The following is a 15,405-nucleotide window of genomic DNA, read 5'->3' on the forward strand; positions in this document are numbered from 1 at the left end:
GAGACTTTGTTTATATCCTAGAATCTGAAATTTTTTTCCAAAATCTGTAACTTTTATTCCAAAAATCAAGCAGGTCTTCCCTTGTTATGAAACATGTCCTGTGAAAGCTAAACTTCTATACAACAAATCTGTAAGTAACATATCTGCCAGCTGTTTCACTTGGCCGTATAATCTTGACAACCTGACCTCGCTTCAATCCATAGTATCTTGCAACAGGATCAGTCACCTGAACCCTAGGTAGCTGGGATCCACCCCGGAAATTTACAAATAAAGCACCATGTCAGTGTCAACAGAAGAATTGTAGAACAAAGTGAAGACAGTGATCAACCTGGGTTTCTTTCACAGTGTATCTCTCAACCAAAGTTTTCTTCTCTGCCTCAGTGAGAATCTGATGTTCAGGGACAAGCTCATGATCTTTAATGTTCACCAACAGCTCTGCCTCCTGAATCAACACTCTATCATAAAACTCACATTCACAATGCACAAAATCAAAATTAAATAAAAAAAAATGTTCCATTACAGTAGTATATCTAGAAGCTATGCAAGTTATTTCCTATACATTTTAGTAAGTTTCTCTATACTTCAACAATCTTTACATTTTAGTGTCTAATGACAGAACACCTAGAAACCACCACGTTATTATGCAGTGGATAGCGTTTCAACTATACATCAACATGAAGTACTCTTTGCTTCATTTCAAGCTGAAAACCTCCTCCCATATTCCAACCCATTTTCAGTAATTTTACTTAACTTTTTAGCAAATCCCAAAACATAGAAAGCACCTTGTCCTTTTCCAACACACACTTTCAATAGGTTGCTCCATAGTTCATCAGCACGAAAATGCTGATCACGAATAACCCTGAGTTCACTTAAAAAACCACATCAGATGGAAGCAGAACAAACAATTACAGGCAAATCTCTGTTTGAATAACAAGTCAAACGTGATTTCGAGAATTTCTCTTTTTACAGAAAAAAAAAAGGTTATATTTCCATTAAAGTTCTCATAAGCATTTTCAACTTGTATCCAATCATATCTCTCTCCCTGAAAGACCACACATTGTTCATTTCAACACAAACACCAACCCTTTAGAACTTAGAGTAATCCTGCCAATAGGAAAAGACCCTTTAAGTTCTCCATTTCAAATTCCTACAGTTCTGACTTTCTCCATTTCATGTTACGTCATTCAAGATTTTCTCACACGTATTAACAAACAAGGCAATAGAATTTTTTTCATAAAACGTACGTACATTCTTCTTTATTGCATTGTTCATGATTATTGCACTCAGAGAAGGGGAAGGCAACCTGAAAAACCTCCAAGTGAAACTTGGAGGAGATTTCACTGATGCAGGTTCTGGCGAAGGGGGTGAGGCTGGTCTGAGTGACGAGAATGGCTCTGTAGACGTTTTCGGAGTTCATGCGGTTAGTGTAAGTCTTCATGGTTTTAACACCGACCTTGGCCTCCTCCGGGAAGAAGATGTAGATCTGGTCGCCGGAGTTATCCTTCTTGGACTTGTTGATGACGAGGTCCTCACGCTTCATGTGCTCGCCGTACTTAGATTTGAACTGGTGCTTGGACATGTTGATTTCGAAGTCTCCCACAAGGTACCCTCTGTCCCTCAGCATCTGCATCACCGTCTTCCTGATTCGGAACAGCCTCGAAACTTCTTCCTCGGAAAGCACCATCGCCTTCACTTTGCTTTCCCTCCCAGATTTTGTTCTTCTTGATTACCTTTCTTCGTTTGCCCTAAAGTTTGCTCTTTTATGCTGTGATTGTACCAAATGATTCACTCTGAGAAGATTTAGAAGTGCGGATTTTAACCTTTTTTTGTATTCCATGGTTACCACTGAAATGCGCGGATTGAGAGGAGGAGAGGTTCAGAATGTTGACCACCTCACCCATGACCGAAAAAGAAGAAATAAAAACACATAATTAAATAATAAAAGAATAATAATAGGGTATATATATTTATATTCATTTGATATATATATAAAAAAATTTACTTTTTTAGAAAAAAAAATATTATTGTACCAAATGTAAAAAATTTGTGTGTATCAACATATTTGTAGAATAAAAATTAAGTGTTTGTTTATCACCCCGTCAATGTATAATTTTTTTGTGAAAAGTTTATTCTTATGGTTTAAAATTTTCTTGTAAGAGCCTGAAAAATGAAAGGCTATTGGGTCTTATGTTGAGGCAGTCTGGCTCAAAGAGCTAAGAGCACAATGACCTTAGAAAGAGATCTCATTTTTCCAGCTCTGAGTTGATCATCCAGTTCATCTTTCTTTCTCTAAACTCAGCTTTCTTCTTCCTTCTTGCTCTGCCTTCTCTTTACCCTTACACTCATTTGAACCGTTACATTTTCAACTAGGTGGTGTTCTTTCGCTCACGGAGTTGAGAGCTTCCCTTCTATCCGATTAGATTTATATTTGGACGGGTAAGTCAATTTCTCCACTCTTCTTGAACCTAGGGCATGCAACTTTACTGCTTGCATGCAACTAGTGGTGCTCCTTTTTTATTCTCTGCCTATTCTAGCTCTAAGAGTTGTTTTCATCACAATTTAGGTGGTTGTAGGGCACTGTTTGGGTTCTCTCTGTGAAGGCACGGTTAGGGCACTCTAGTTGGCTATACTGCTCAACTTCAAGGTAAGGGGAGCTAGTTATGTTTTGTTTGGACTATACAGTGTGTATGCTTGATAATTCGTAATTTATTACTGTTGAGTTGTATTTTGTGGTAAGCATGTTGATTTGTATCTGCTGGATGTGTGGAAGTTGTGTATCCATGGTGTACTGAACCTTGTTTGACTTGGATGAGTGTGTGTTGGCTGTACTGGATTTCTGGAATTGAGTAAAAACTCTATAAAATAGTTAAAATGGATAGTGAGTGGGTACAGGTACTGTTTTAGGCTACTGTGAGGGAAGCGGAGTATGGAAATTGGATAATGGGGGTCTAGAGTACCATAGGACAGTTTGGGAAATTTAGATAAATTAACTGTAAATTATGATAGCACCTTGTTGGTAGGATAGAGGAACCTTAAAAACCTGAGTTGGCACATCCCTGATCATAGAGCAGCCCTGGCTTGGTCCAGTCAGTTGTGACTAGTCATATGTGCTGGCGTCGAAGGTGAGTTTGATGCGTTCAGACATTGGGTTCTTCTCCGGTGACCAATTGGGCAGTTGGGTTAGTTTAGATGAGTCAATGGAACTGGTTAGGAGCCTAAAACTGAGTAAAATCATGTTGAATGTGGTAGAATTGAAATTGGGTTCTTGGGTTAATGAAAGTGGAGTTTTAAGTTAAATCTGAGTATTGTTCACCTTAGAACCATGTTAATACAGTATTGTAATCAGCTAGACAAGTTCAATTAGGTACACAACTTGAATTAGAAGCCTTAGAAGTTAGCCAAGAGTCCTAGAAATGGTAAGGATTAGTGTGAGTGTGTGATTCTGTAGAATTCGCGTTCTGCAGATTATGCAGTGTCGCTATGCGAGTTGTCTCGCATAGCGAGACCCTGTAGAGGGTGCTCACTGTCTTGGTAATTCGATGTGCGAGCTGGTGCGCTGTGCGAATTACCAGAGGGTGATGCTCACTGTTTATGGACTCGCCATGGCGAATCTTGTCGCTATGTGACTGGTGGTGGTATGGGATCACTGCCCATTTAATTCGAAGGGCGAGTGAGGTGCATAGCGAGAACTTTAGGGAGGTTGGTCTTTGTCTGGGTTCTCGCATAACGACCTGGGTGCGCTATGCGAGAGGTTTGAAGTGTGATGTATGTTGTGACTTAATTCGCTATGCGAACTAAGGTGTGCGCTGTGCGAGATCCTCCTGTCTCGCCTTGCGAGTAGGATGCGCTGTGCGAATTCTTTTGGGTCAAGCCTTTTCTTTTGCTCTCTCTTGATTGATTCTAGTGTGTGAAGTGTTTGGGATGCATAAAATGATATGATCATGTGATTTATATGGGAAGTGTGTGAATGTATGAGATGTGTATGGATTCACTGTGATAATATGATGGTATCTGGATATTCATGTATGGGTTAAGTTTCAAAGTAACAGTACGATTCATGAACGTAATTCCATGATCCTCAAGGAGAGGATACATGGTGGTGCTCTGGTGGTGTGTAGAATGATTGCATGATAGTTCAGTCTTGGGGTTTTCCTGACACTCCAATGGTCTTTCATTCTCAAGTAGAGAGGATTGATCCATGTGGTGAGGAGTAGCAGGAGGTCCTAGTCTTGGAGGCTTCCAGTATGCTCCAGGGCGTGGAACGGACTAACCTCGTGAGTGTGGTAGGGTGGAATCCATTGGCAATTTGCAAAGCAGTAGAGGCCACCACGAGTGCATAACCCGCCATAGCTCGGTAATCATTCTGGTCTGGACGAGTCGGTTTATAAAGTAACGAGTCTTGTGATGTCATTTTACCATGTTTGAGTGACTTTTGCATGTCGTATGTGAATGGATAACATGATTTTATATCTAGCTCACCCTTGCTTGTTTGTATTGCTTGTGTATGTTTCTTTTGCGATGATCATCCACTTGGGTGGGAGCAGATGGAGAGGAGGTTCTTTTGGAGACAACTTTGGAAGTTGAGGACAATGCTGCTGCCTAGTCTCCTGTGGTGTTATTAGTTATTCGTGTAATTTGGAATACTGTTTCCTTCCAGCTTATATTTTAGATCTCTTTGAAGTTTAAGTTTAAATTCTGAAGCTATTTTGAGGATGACAGTAATTCTTAATTTCTCTTGATTGTTTTCCTATATTATGCAATGATGACGTCTTTATTATACATGCATGTCGTATATTTTGGAGATGTCACATTTCTAATCTCAAATAGTTATAATATTACTTTCATGAAAAAAATTATAGTCTTTTTTTTCAATTTGTTGTAAACATTAATTTTTTATTTTTTTCTACTATATTAACCATATTATTTATTACTTTTTATTTATTTCCCTTTCGGTAATAACTTCACCTTTTTTCTTTTCTTCCCTTTTCACCTCATTCTTATCTAAACAGAGTAGAATTTCAATCCAAAAACCTAAATGAAAAAAAAAAGGATTAAATTTATATTACATTAAATAGTTTCTGCAAAATATTATATACATTAATTATTAATTTTAATTTATAGGATATTAAAAAAAAAGCCACGAAAAAATCAAACCACTAAAACATACGTGTCAAACTGAAAACGAAGACAAATTTATATTTATATTTTGAAAACTTGACCATTATAATGTCATACTAATTTGGAACAATAATGTAATAAGAAAAGTCAAGGAATATAGTTTTATTAGCATGTGAATTATTACAAAGTTTTAGTACGTGTTCAATTTCTAAAACTTACAGCAATAAGAATGATATTTCTAAAAATAGCGTATTACGAAAATTAAATTTAAAAATATTTATTTAATATTTAAAGGGGGTTTTGGTAAAGTCTTTTACTTCTAGAAATTAACTAAATAGCTTGAATGATTGTTGACATCAAATTTGTACATGGCAACCAGGTCAAACATAGTACAATTCTAATCCTTTTAATACAGATTTATTTATTTTTTAATATATATTTATTTATTTTTAATACAGAGTAGTGTGACTTGGAAACACAGAGTCATAAACTGGAATATTCAAAGACAGATAGAATTAAAATATATTTTAGGAAAATAAAATTATAATAGAAAAATTAGAAAAGGAAGCGAAGACCAAATGTGAATTACAGCTTTGGACTCTCCGAAGAACGCAAGGAAGAACGGAGAGTTTCAGAAACTTCAGAAAGGTTTTTGCGTTTTGAGTTACCAAACGCCGTCGTTTAATGGGCGATGACAAATCCTCCATGGCCGTCACCACTAGAGACAGAGATCGAGAGCTTCTCATCCCCGTCGCCGACACCGCCGTCGCCGCCGCCTCACTTTCCCCCAAGCCACCCTCGTCGTCGTCCGCGCATCATGCTGGACGCGAGGTGATCTCTTTCTTCACTGTTTTCCATTTAGGGTTTTTAATTCGCCACTCGTTTCCCCTTTTTTATGCAATTCGCTCAACCTGGACTGTTTTGAATGTGTTGGGTTGGGGGATTTACTTTAAAGTTTTTACTTTGACTTGAATTGTGCTTTTTTGGGGACGAACCAGTTAGGCATTGAGGAGTTAATAGTGTCTTGTCGAGAGCAGTGTGTGGCTTCAAGAGAATGAAGATTTAAGTGAATGATAGTCCGAGTTTGTTTCATGAATCATCGAATTGTATTCAAACTGAAAAGTGATAGCAAAATTGTAATAAAGTGAAGCCATCTAGTCCTAACTATTACACCTAAGTAGAAAGAAATTTAGGTGCATGTATTGGGTGTAAATATTCATTTTTGTTTTCGTGGTTTTGAATACCAGAGAAGAGTCATAGGTTGCATACGATAATTTGCTATACCTTCTTAACTATTTATCTGACAGATTGCTCTTTTTTCCTGTTTCTGTCATTTGTAGACTTTTTTCAAAGTTATTAGAAGCTGGGCATCAAAAAAGTTCATGACAGGATGGTGCGTGATTCTTCTGTCCATCATCTTGATATTTAATCATTGATACATGAGATGTATTGCATTTTCCTACACATGATACTGTTTATGCTTTCTGAATGAATTTGCCTCGTGCATTCCTTGCATTCTTTGAGATGCTGGTTTATTTTCATAATTTTTTATCTTCACTTTATTTCTACATGCATATTTTCTATTTTTTATGTTGTATCGCAAAAGGAAAATTACAGAGCATAATAGTTGATTTCTGAATATGGGGAAGCTCTTCTTTTCTACATTACGGGAGGATATATATTCCTGGTGATATTACAAGAGTCCAAGTGATATCCTTCTTATTGGGAAATTTTAAATGAATGAAAATCCTGGGTTCTATATTCTGAAGACTGTAAATCTCAAAGTTGCTTACCGGGCACCAGATACTATTATGCACTCTTTTATGACAATTCTCAACACAAGTGCCGCAAAAGTATGTAACAATCTCATTGCTATCTTGTCACTTTATTTGAACTAAAAGGACAACATGATGGAGAAATAATAGGTTTTAGGTCATTAATGATGATTTAATATGGATGCTTGCTCCTAAGAAGAATACGTGTTCTTGTCAGTATACCTCTCACTGCTTGTACATATCTATGGTTTGCTGAATTATGTTTGTTTACCTTATTTGTTTGGATCAGTGGTCGCATTGTCCTTTTCTAATTTCCAAAGTCCTTTGCTTGTCTCACAGTTAGTTCTTTTGCAGTGTCATTCTCTTTCCAATTGCTATCACCTTCTATATAACATGGTGGTTCATTCATTTTGTGGATGGATTTTTCTCTCCTATCTATGCTCAACTTGGAATTGATATTTTTGGTAAGTGATTATGTTTTATGGTATTTCACAATTAACTTTTACTCACGCAAAGATTGTAACAAAGTTCGTTTTTATACATCAACAACTTTTTCTTCTGGCAGGAATTGTTTTAAGATTTTTTTTTTTCACTTGAGACTGCTAAGATCATGGTTATTTAGTATTCTATTGTATTTGATGCATGTTTAAGTGAATTTATATTCGTAATATTTCTATATTTGTTGTCTTCTATATATTTTGGCCTGGAGTGAGTTGGATTATTTCATTGAGCGGCAAAACCTTTTTGAATTGATTTTATTGTTTGAAACTTGTTAACTCTATTTGCTAATATTTGGTCAGGTCTTGGTTTCATAACTTCCATAACTTTCATCTTCTTGGTTGGGGTTTTCATGTCATCATGGTTGGGTGCATCTGTCCTGGGCCTTGGGGAGTGGTTTATCAAGCGAATGCCACTTGTTCGTCATATTTATAATGCCTCCAAGCAGATCAGTGCTGCTATCTCTCCAGGTATGTGTTTGCCAACATGTAACTCTTAATTGGTATGAGTGAAAAATTGGATGAGAACAGTTTATGCTGACATGCATATTGTCACAGATCAAAATACACAAGCCTTCAAAGAAGTAGCTATCATACGGCATCCACGTATTGGAGAATATGCATTTGGATTCATCACCTCATCTGTTACTCTTCAGGTCTCTGAAACTTCGATGTTTAGAGTATTTTAAGTTAAGAGCATTTACTAGCATCATTTCTTGAGTCTGAGTTTGATTATAATTCCCTGGTGTCACTTAGTGCTATTCCTTGTCTATGATCCCATTATTATGATGTTATTTGATATTTAGTTTAGCATTTTTTGTGTTCTTTTTCAATCATTGTGTATCTTAATACTGTACATACAATAAGCTAGGGGAAAATTTCATTATTGGTAAGCAGATGATGCTTCATGTTTGATGAAACTGGTTTATGGTCAATTCATGATGATATCTGTGTTTACAAAGATTTTACACAGTATTAATTAAATATTCGTTTTACAGAACTATTCTGGGGACGAGGAGTTATACTGTGTCTATGTTCCTACAAATCATCTCTATATCGGTGATATATTTCTAGTCAACAGCAAAGATGTCATTAGGCCAAACTTATCAGTTCGAGAAGGAATTGGTGAGTGATTCTTTTTCATTTACTTGAAGTCTCAAATTACAGAGGTCAAAGCAGGCATATTTATTTTGCACTGTGGTAATATGGTTCTGTTACAAATACCAAGTTCCCTTCTGTGACTCTCTCCGGTCATGGTATACCAATATTTGAACTAACGACTTTTGGTCTTGCAAATTTGGAAGATAAATTTCAGAAAGGATAGTGGCTAAACGAGTAATGATAGTTATCTACACTTAGTCACATATTGTAAACATACCATTTTGGTTAATTTTTTGTATGACACTCCGGTCCTAACTCATAATATACACAGCATAGTGGCTAGATTCTGTAAGTACCCAAACATTATACGTGTGTCTATCATTTTCTAGGCTAGCTTTTGTACTTCAATTTGCAGGCAATGAATGTGTATACAAGTGTCTCTCTGTGTGTGTGTAATTTGTTTTTCTTGGGATATGACCTACTCTTAAAGATTCATCTCTAAAAAGCATAATAATAAGAATAATGAAGAAGAAGAATAACAATAATTCATTCCACTAATTTGTTTTGAAATTGCAGAAATTGTTGTTTCGGGAGGCATGTCAATGCCACAGATCCTATCAACGGTAGATTCACGCATCATACCAGGGGAGATAAGTAGAATCAACAGAAGCTGAGAGTTAAGAGCAGGGTAGTTATTCATGTTTCTGTTCCTTGGTGTCATATGAAGCCATCAGAATGACAATCCAATCATTGTGTTGCGGATGCAGTATTGAATTTACGTGATTAATTGCCGAGAAAGTGAGACTCTGATGGCTTGTGTAACATTGGTTTGTGTAAGAATGTAGAGTTTAGCATTTATTTGACAACCATACAAAATTCTAGTGTGCTTGGATTCTCGGATTTTTACCTGTGTATAATGTACTGCTTCTCTCCACTTGTTATAGCAATTCAATTTTGTAGCTCGCATTCATGGCTTTCAACTTTATGCAGTATATCTGTAAGATTGAGTCTGCACAAAAAGAAACAAGTTACAAAATATCGTCCTATAATTTTATCAAAGTTCACTTTAATCTCTTTGATCAAACGGTTAATGTATTACAATTTGTTTGAGTTTGTCTCAACAATTGCAAATGTTAAATCATTTCGATTGTTAACCATAAGTATACTCAATTTGGTAATTAATTTGATTTAGCATCGTATACTCTAATACATTTTTTTTACTATATTATTCATGTTTGTTCACTTTCGTGATAACGTCTTTGAGGTAGAAAATAAAAATATTATTTTTTAATTATGAAGACTGTAAAAGTCAATTTTGACGTGAAACTACTAAACCTATCCGTAGTGCATGACCATACGATCATACAATAAGATCGATTGGGAGAGATCATCGACATAGGACGATTGGTCGAATATGTTGAAATTTACATCATGCAATCTAAATAACAGTGTAATAATTGCGAATTTAAGACCACAAAGACAGAAAAAAAGGAAAATGATTACATTTATTTATTTATTTATTGCGAATTTAAGATTGTAATTTTTATTGAAATAAGCATCGGGTACCTACATGTATATCATGGACCCGTACAAAAATACCTAAACTCATAAAAAAAAGTGTTTTGTAGAAATCCTTGATCATGAAACACAAATAATATCAATAAATAATAATTAAAAAAATAAGAATGTGATATATGAATTGAATGCATTCGACCGCATTACTTAACCATTCTGTACGTACAATTTTTAATAGAAATATTTTGTTTCACTATTGTTACTTATTTAATGTTCAATTATATTTAAATCTATTGTAAATCTATAATGTGTAAATATAATACTCATTCCAGTGAAAAATAATTCGTTTGCAAAGTTTTCTCATTTTAGTAATTGTCAAATTAATTACGAAGAATGTCTAGAAAAGCTACAATTTTCCTTTCGGGATTCCGAAATAAATACAATTGTTAGAAATCCAACGTAATCAAGTGATTATTTAATAGGGTTTAATGCAGTATTGAAATTCAAACATGGACGACTTTTTAACATTTTTGTAGGAAATTCGAAATACTTAACACTGTAATTAAATGTCATTAATATAATATTAGAACTGGGTGTGACTTGTATAGATAAAGTCAGATTCGAATGTTCAAAAAAGACAGATAGAAATAAATCATATTATAAGAAAATAAAATATAAACAAATAAATAAATAAAAAAAAAGAAAGAAAGTGAAGACCAAATGTGAATTGAAGGCTTTGAACTCTCCAAAGGACACACAACAGAGAAAAGAATTTTCAGAGAAGAGGTTTTGCGTTTCGTGTTTTGAATTTCGCGTTCAGTTCTCAAACGGCGTCGTTTCATGGGCGCTGAAAAATCCACCATGGCAATCACCACTAGGGACAGAGATCGAGAGCTTCTCATCCCCGTCGCCGCCGTCGAAGGCCCTGCCGCCTCTTCCTCCTTGCCGTCGTCGTCCTCTTCGTCGTTGTCTTCCCCGCATCATGCTGGACGTGAGGTGATCTCTTCGATTTTAACCATTACAATTCATTCCGCTTCCCTTTTTCTTTTCTTTCTCAATTCGATCAATCTGGTCTTTTGTGAATGTATTGGGTTATGGGATTTACTTGAAAGTTTCTTCCTCGACTTTAATTGAGTTTTTCTTTTTTGGGATGAACCTGTTAGGGATTAGGGAATCAATTATTTCTTTGTCAAGAGCAGTGTGTAGCTTCAATAGGATAGAGATTTAAGTAGGTGTTAATCTGAGTTTGTATCATAATTCATCAAATCAAATTGTATTCAAAATAAAAAGGGGTAGCAAAACTAGCAACGAAAGAAGTGAAGCTATCTAGTGCTAGTTATTATAAATGGAGCAATGATTTAGTTTTACGTAAGTAAAAAGAAATGATTTAGTTGCATATTTTGGGAATGAATGTTTTATTTTTTATTTTTGTGTGGTTTGAATACCAAATAATAGTTATCGCGCTTTTTTATTTGCTCTGCCTTCTTAAGTATTTGTCTGACAGATTGCTATTTTATTTTGTTGATTCTGTCATTTGTAGACTTTTTCCAAAGTTATTAGAAGCTGGGCATCAAAAAAGTTCATGTCAGGATGGTGCGTGGTTCTTCTGTCCCAACATCTTGATAAACATGGTTGTATATGTATTGCATGCTCTTACATGTCATCTTGTATATGTTTCCTCCCGAATGAATTTTCCTTTTGCATAACTCGTCTTCTTTGATGTGATGGTTTTCTTTTTCTTGATTTTTTTTTGTCTACATTTTATTTCTGCTGGCATCTTGTTGTTTATGGTGTTGCATTACAAACGAAAAGTTACAAAACATGCTAGGGCAAATATATATTCCTAGTAGTATTCGAAGAGTTCAACTGATACTTTTTTTTAACTAACAAATCTTAATTGAATGAAAATTCTAGGTTCTATAATCTAGAGACCATAGATCTCCAAATCACTTTCTGGACACCAGTTACTGTCCTGCACTCTTTTACAACAATTATCAACATAGTATGACAAAAATATGTAACAATCTCATTGCTATCTCATCACTTTGATTTAAATTAAAGGATAACACTGTGGAGAAATGGATAGTATTTATGTCATCAATGATGATTTAATAGTGGATACTTGCTCCTAGAAGAAGTTTTTTTGTCCAGTATAACCCTCTCTTCTTGTAATATGGGTTACTGAATTATGTTTGGTCACCTTTTTGTTTGGATCATTGCTCTATTTGTCCTTTTCAAATTCCCAAGGTTCTTAGTTTCTTTGTTGTTTAGTTGGCGATATCTCACTGCTAGTTCTTTTGCAGTGTCATTCTCTTTCCAATTGCTATCACCTTCTATATAACGTGGTGGTTTATTCATTTTGTGGATGGATTTTTCTCTCCTATCTATGCTCAACTTGGAATTAATGTTTTTGGTAAGTGCTCATGTTTTATGGTATTTAACAATTAATCTTATGTAAAGATTATAACAAAGTTCAATTTTTGGCTTGAAACTTAGTTTGTCTCGTGGCAGGGCTTTCCTAAATATCAAATTTTTCACTAAAAGCTGTTAAAATTATGGTTATTTATTATTACTTTTATGCATATTAAATGATTTTATATTCATAATATTCTTTTTCTTTATCTTCTCTATTTTTTTCCGAGTAGGTTGGACTATTTAAAGTTGAAATGTCCAATAGAGAAACAATACCATTTTTAATTATTTTTATTGTTTAGAACATTTTTACTGTTGACATTATTGGCTAATCATTGGTCAGGTCTTGGATTCATAACTTCCATAACTTTCATCTTCTTGGTTGGGGTTTTCATGTCATCATGGTTGGGTGCATCTGTCCTGGGTCTTGGGGAGTGGTTTATCAAGCGAATGCCACTTGTTCGTCATATTTATAATGCCTCCAAGCAGATTAGTGCAGCTATCTCTCCAGGTGTGTGTTTGCCAACATCTAGCTCTTGATTTTGATAATGGTACGAATGAAATATTGGATGAGAACAGTTTATGTTAAGGTGTATATTTTCACAGATCAAAACACACAAGCATTCAAAGAAGTAGCCATCATTCGGCATCCACGTATTGGAGAATATGCATTTGGGTTCATCACCTCCTTTGTTACCCTTCAGGTCTCTAAAATTTTGGTGTTTGGCAGATTTTAGGTTCAGAACATTTACTTGCATCAATGTTTGAATCAGATTCTCATTATGATTCCTTGCTGTTACTGCTTTAGTTAGTTGTTTAATGTTACTTATAATGTAATTTTGGTTATTTTCTGATGGTGCTGTAGCAATTTAGTAAATAATTTTTGTCTTATTGGGCTGCTTCAAGCTTTTCAATAGTGATAGGATGCTGATCTTTATTTTGCATGGTTGAGATGCATGCTCACTGGTCTTACTTTATGAATAATGCCTAGTTTGCCCAACCAATTCCTGGTTGGCTTGCCTTGATAAATAATAGAATTATAATTTTACAGTATTGGCTATCTATTTATGAATAAGAGCTCTTTCATTGGCTGAGGTGATTGCAATTGCTTTAGTTGCCTTTGTGAAGTTCATAATCCTTTATGTTGGTTTCTATTTAGATTTTATCTTTTTTTATGTGCCCTTTCAATTATTATGTATCTTAAACTTGTACAGGTGTTTTGGGTGAATTTCTCCGTAAACACTGAGAAGACAAAGAAAAGAAAATTTAAAAGTAGCATCTCCATAAGCTAATTTGAAGAAGCTCTCACTGTTTTTCTAAATTTTGTATTTTTAACTTGTGCATAAGCTAAATTTATGTTATGAAGAAGGTTTTATCCTTTTTTTTTCTTTTCTCGTATAAGTGTTTATGGAGAAGCTCAGCCAACATGTATATACAAAATGCTAAAGGAAAGTTTCCATAAAGCTAAGCTTACAATGATTTGAGTTTGATGGAATGGAACTAGTTTATGGTCAACCATTGATGATTAGACGTGTTTATAAAGATTTTACACAGCATTGCATGTTGAGATTAATTTTTTTCATAATATTTCTTTTACAGAACTATTCTGTAGATGAGCAGTTATGTTGTGTCTATGTTCCTACAAATCATCTTTATATCGGTGATATATTTCTTGTCAGCGCCACAGATATCATTAGACCAAACCTGTCTGTTCGTGAAGGAATTGGTGAGTCATTTTTTTTTTTCATATTTACATGTTTCTAGATGATGAAACTCCAATCTTAACTTCTAATGTACCAGATATCATCTAGATTGAATTTGTTTGGAGATTGCAGAAATCATTTCACCATCATTATGATTATCACTGTTATGATAATAATTCATTCCTCTCTAGTTTCATCATATGGTTGAATTTGTTTAAAATTTTCAGAAATTGTTGTCTCGGGAGGCATGTCAATGCCACAAGTCCTATCAACGCTTGATTCACGCATCATACCAGGAGAAATAAGTAGAATCATCAGAAGCTGAAAATGAAGGGCATAGATGTTCATTTTTACCTGTGTATAATGTACTGGTTTTCCACTTGTTATAGCAATTCATTTTTGCAGTGCTTATTAATTCATGACTTTCAACTTAATTTAGTGTTTCCTTCTATGCTGTTATCATTAACCAACTAACTAATCAATCTGCTACCAAACCTCATTAGCAGAATGTAAATTAAGATTTACTTTGCACCTAAAGTCAAATCAAATAAGTTAGAAGTTATTGTTCTGTAATTTTCAGTGTGCCAAGCTACTTATACATTATTATGGTGAAAAAAAAATTATAAACTATCTATTAAAATAATCTTGTGTTTTTTTTAGTTGTAAGATAATGTTTATGCATACATTCAATATATATACCAGATTGTTACTTTTAACTTATATATATTGTATTTATTCTTTTATTAATTCTTCAGTATATTGCGTAAAAACTAAAATAAACACAAAAAATAAGATGTTAAAATGTGAATTCCGTACTAATAAATTAATCAAACTTAACTAACTTGTAATTCAGACAATTATACTATAAGTGACTAAATTATACACTAGTATTATAAATGTTTGGTTCAACTATGTAATAAAAAATGAGTATTTCGTAAATAAAATTGGATGGGTTGATTATTTTCAAAATTGATTATCACTAATATTGTTTTTGCAATGCAAGATATTTATATTTTAGACTAATTTATTTTATTTTTTATAAAAAAAATTAATCGGGTTGTAATTTATAATCTTGTCGGGTTGGTGGGCTGATGAACTGTTGTGGATCACTATCGGATACAAAAGCCCACTTATTATAATTGTTCCCAAAAGGCCCACCAAAGTTACTCTTTAAAACCCTAGCTAGCTCCATTCTCTCTGTAAAGTTGGTATTTTTATCCCTATCTTCGTCTTTCAGCTTCTGCGATTCATGTTTTTACTTCTATTTCTCTTTTATGGACACGC

At 34.4% G+C, this 15,405-nt stretch overlaps 3 protein-coding genes across 3 annotated transcripts; 2 read left to right on the forward strand and 1 right to left on the reverse strand.

Annotated features, from left to right (window-relative positions):
- Positions 1–4: 4 nt before the first annotated feature.
- LOC124839263 (DNA-directed RNA polymerases II and IV subunit 5A) lies at positions 5–1,911 on the reverse strand. Its single transcript, XM_047315017.2, has 3 exons — positions 1,304–1,911; positions 329–442; positions 5–241 (listed from the first exon to the last, which is right to left on the reverse strand). The coding sequence occupies exons 1-3, from the start codon at positions 1,682–1,684 to the stop codon at positions 116–118; spliced, it is 621 nt and encodes a 206-aa protein (XP_047170973.1). The 5' UTR covers positions 1,685–1,911; the 3' UTR covers positions 5–115.
- A 3,768-nt stretch (positions 1,912–5,679) lies between these two features.
- Positions 5,680–9,457, forward strand: LOC124839265 (protein CONTINUOUS VASCULAR RING 1-like). Its single transcript, XM_047315023.2, has 7 exons — positions 5,680–5,949; positions 6,459–6,511; positions 7,248–7,357; positions 7,694–7,861; positions 7,949–8,046; positions 8,389–8,515; positions 9,068–9,457. The coding sequence occupies exons 1-7, from the start codon at positions 5,803–5,805 to the stop codon at positions 9,163–9,165; spliced, it is 801 nt and encodes a 266-aa protein (XP_047170979.1). The 5' UTR covers positions 5,680–5,802; the 3' UTR covers positions 9,166–9,457.
- Positions 9,458–10,710: 1,253 nt separating this feature from the next.
- LOC124839270 (protein LIKE COV 1-like) lies at positions 10,711–14,694 on the forward strand. The gene is made up of 7 exons (XM_047315029.2): positions 10,711–11,002; positions 11,547–11,599; positions 12,310–12,419; positions 12,762–12,929; positions 13,025–13,122; positions 14,018–14,144; positions 14,349–14,694. The coding sequence occupies exons 1-7, from the start codon at positions 10,847–10,849 to the stop codon at positions 14,444–14,446; spliced, it is 810 nt and encodes a 269-aa protein (XP_047170985.1). The 5' UTR covers positions 10,711–10,846; the 3' UTR covers positions 14,447–14,694.
- The last annotated feature ends 711 nt before the right edge of the window (positions 14,695–15,405 follow it).

This window comes from Vigna umbellata, chromosome 4 (genome assembly GCF_029865625.1).
Source record: "Vigna umbellata cultivar VRB3 chromosome 4, Vumbellata_1.0, whole genome shotgun sequence".
In the NCBI taxonomy this organism is placed as follows: Eukaryota; Viridiplantae; Streptophyta; class Magnoliopsida; order Fabales; family Fabaceae; genus Vigna; species Vigna umbellata.

Coding starts and splice junctions, on each gene's coding strand:
- LOC124839263 (XM_047315017.2), bottom strand. CDS start 1,684: ATGGTGCTTTCCGAGGAAGAAGTTTCGAGGCTGTTCCGAATCAGGAAG. Junction 443..1,303: donor TTCACTTGGAGGTTTTTCAG/GTTGCCTTCCCC, acceptor GTGTTGATTCAG/GAGGCAGAGCTGTTGGTGAA. Junction 242..328: donor ACACTGTGAAAGAAACCCAG/GTTGATCACTGT, acceptor GGTGGATCCCAG/CTACCTAGGGTTCAGGTGAC.
- LOC124839265 (XM_047315023.2), top strand. CDS start 5,803: ATGGGCGATGACAAATCCTCCATGGCCGTCACCACTAGAGACAGAGAT. Junction 7,358..7,693: donor ACTTGGAATTGATATTTTTG/GTAAGTGATTAT, acceptor ATATTTGGTCAG/GTCTTGGTTTCATAACTTCC. Junction 8,047..8,388: donor CCTCATCTGTTACTCTTCAG/GTCTCTGAAACT, acceptor TTCGTTTTACAG/AACTATTCTGGGGACGAGGA.
- LOC124839270 (XM_047315029.2), top strand. CDS start 10,847: ATGGGCGCTGAAAAATCCACCATGGCAATCACCACTAGGGACAGAGAT. Junction 11,600..12,309: donor AAAAAGTTCATGTCAGGATG/GTGCGTGGTTCT, acceptor GTTCTTTTGCAG/TGTCATTCTCTTTCCAATTG. Junction 13,123..14,017: donor CCTCCTTTGTTACCCTTCAG/GTCTCTAAAATT, acceptor TTTCTTTTACAG/AACTATTCTGTAGATGAGCA.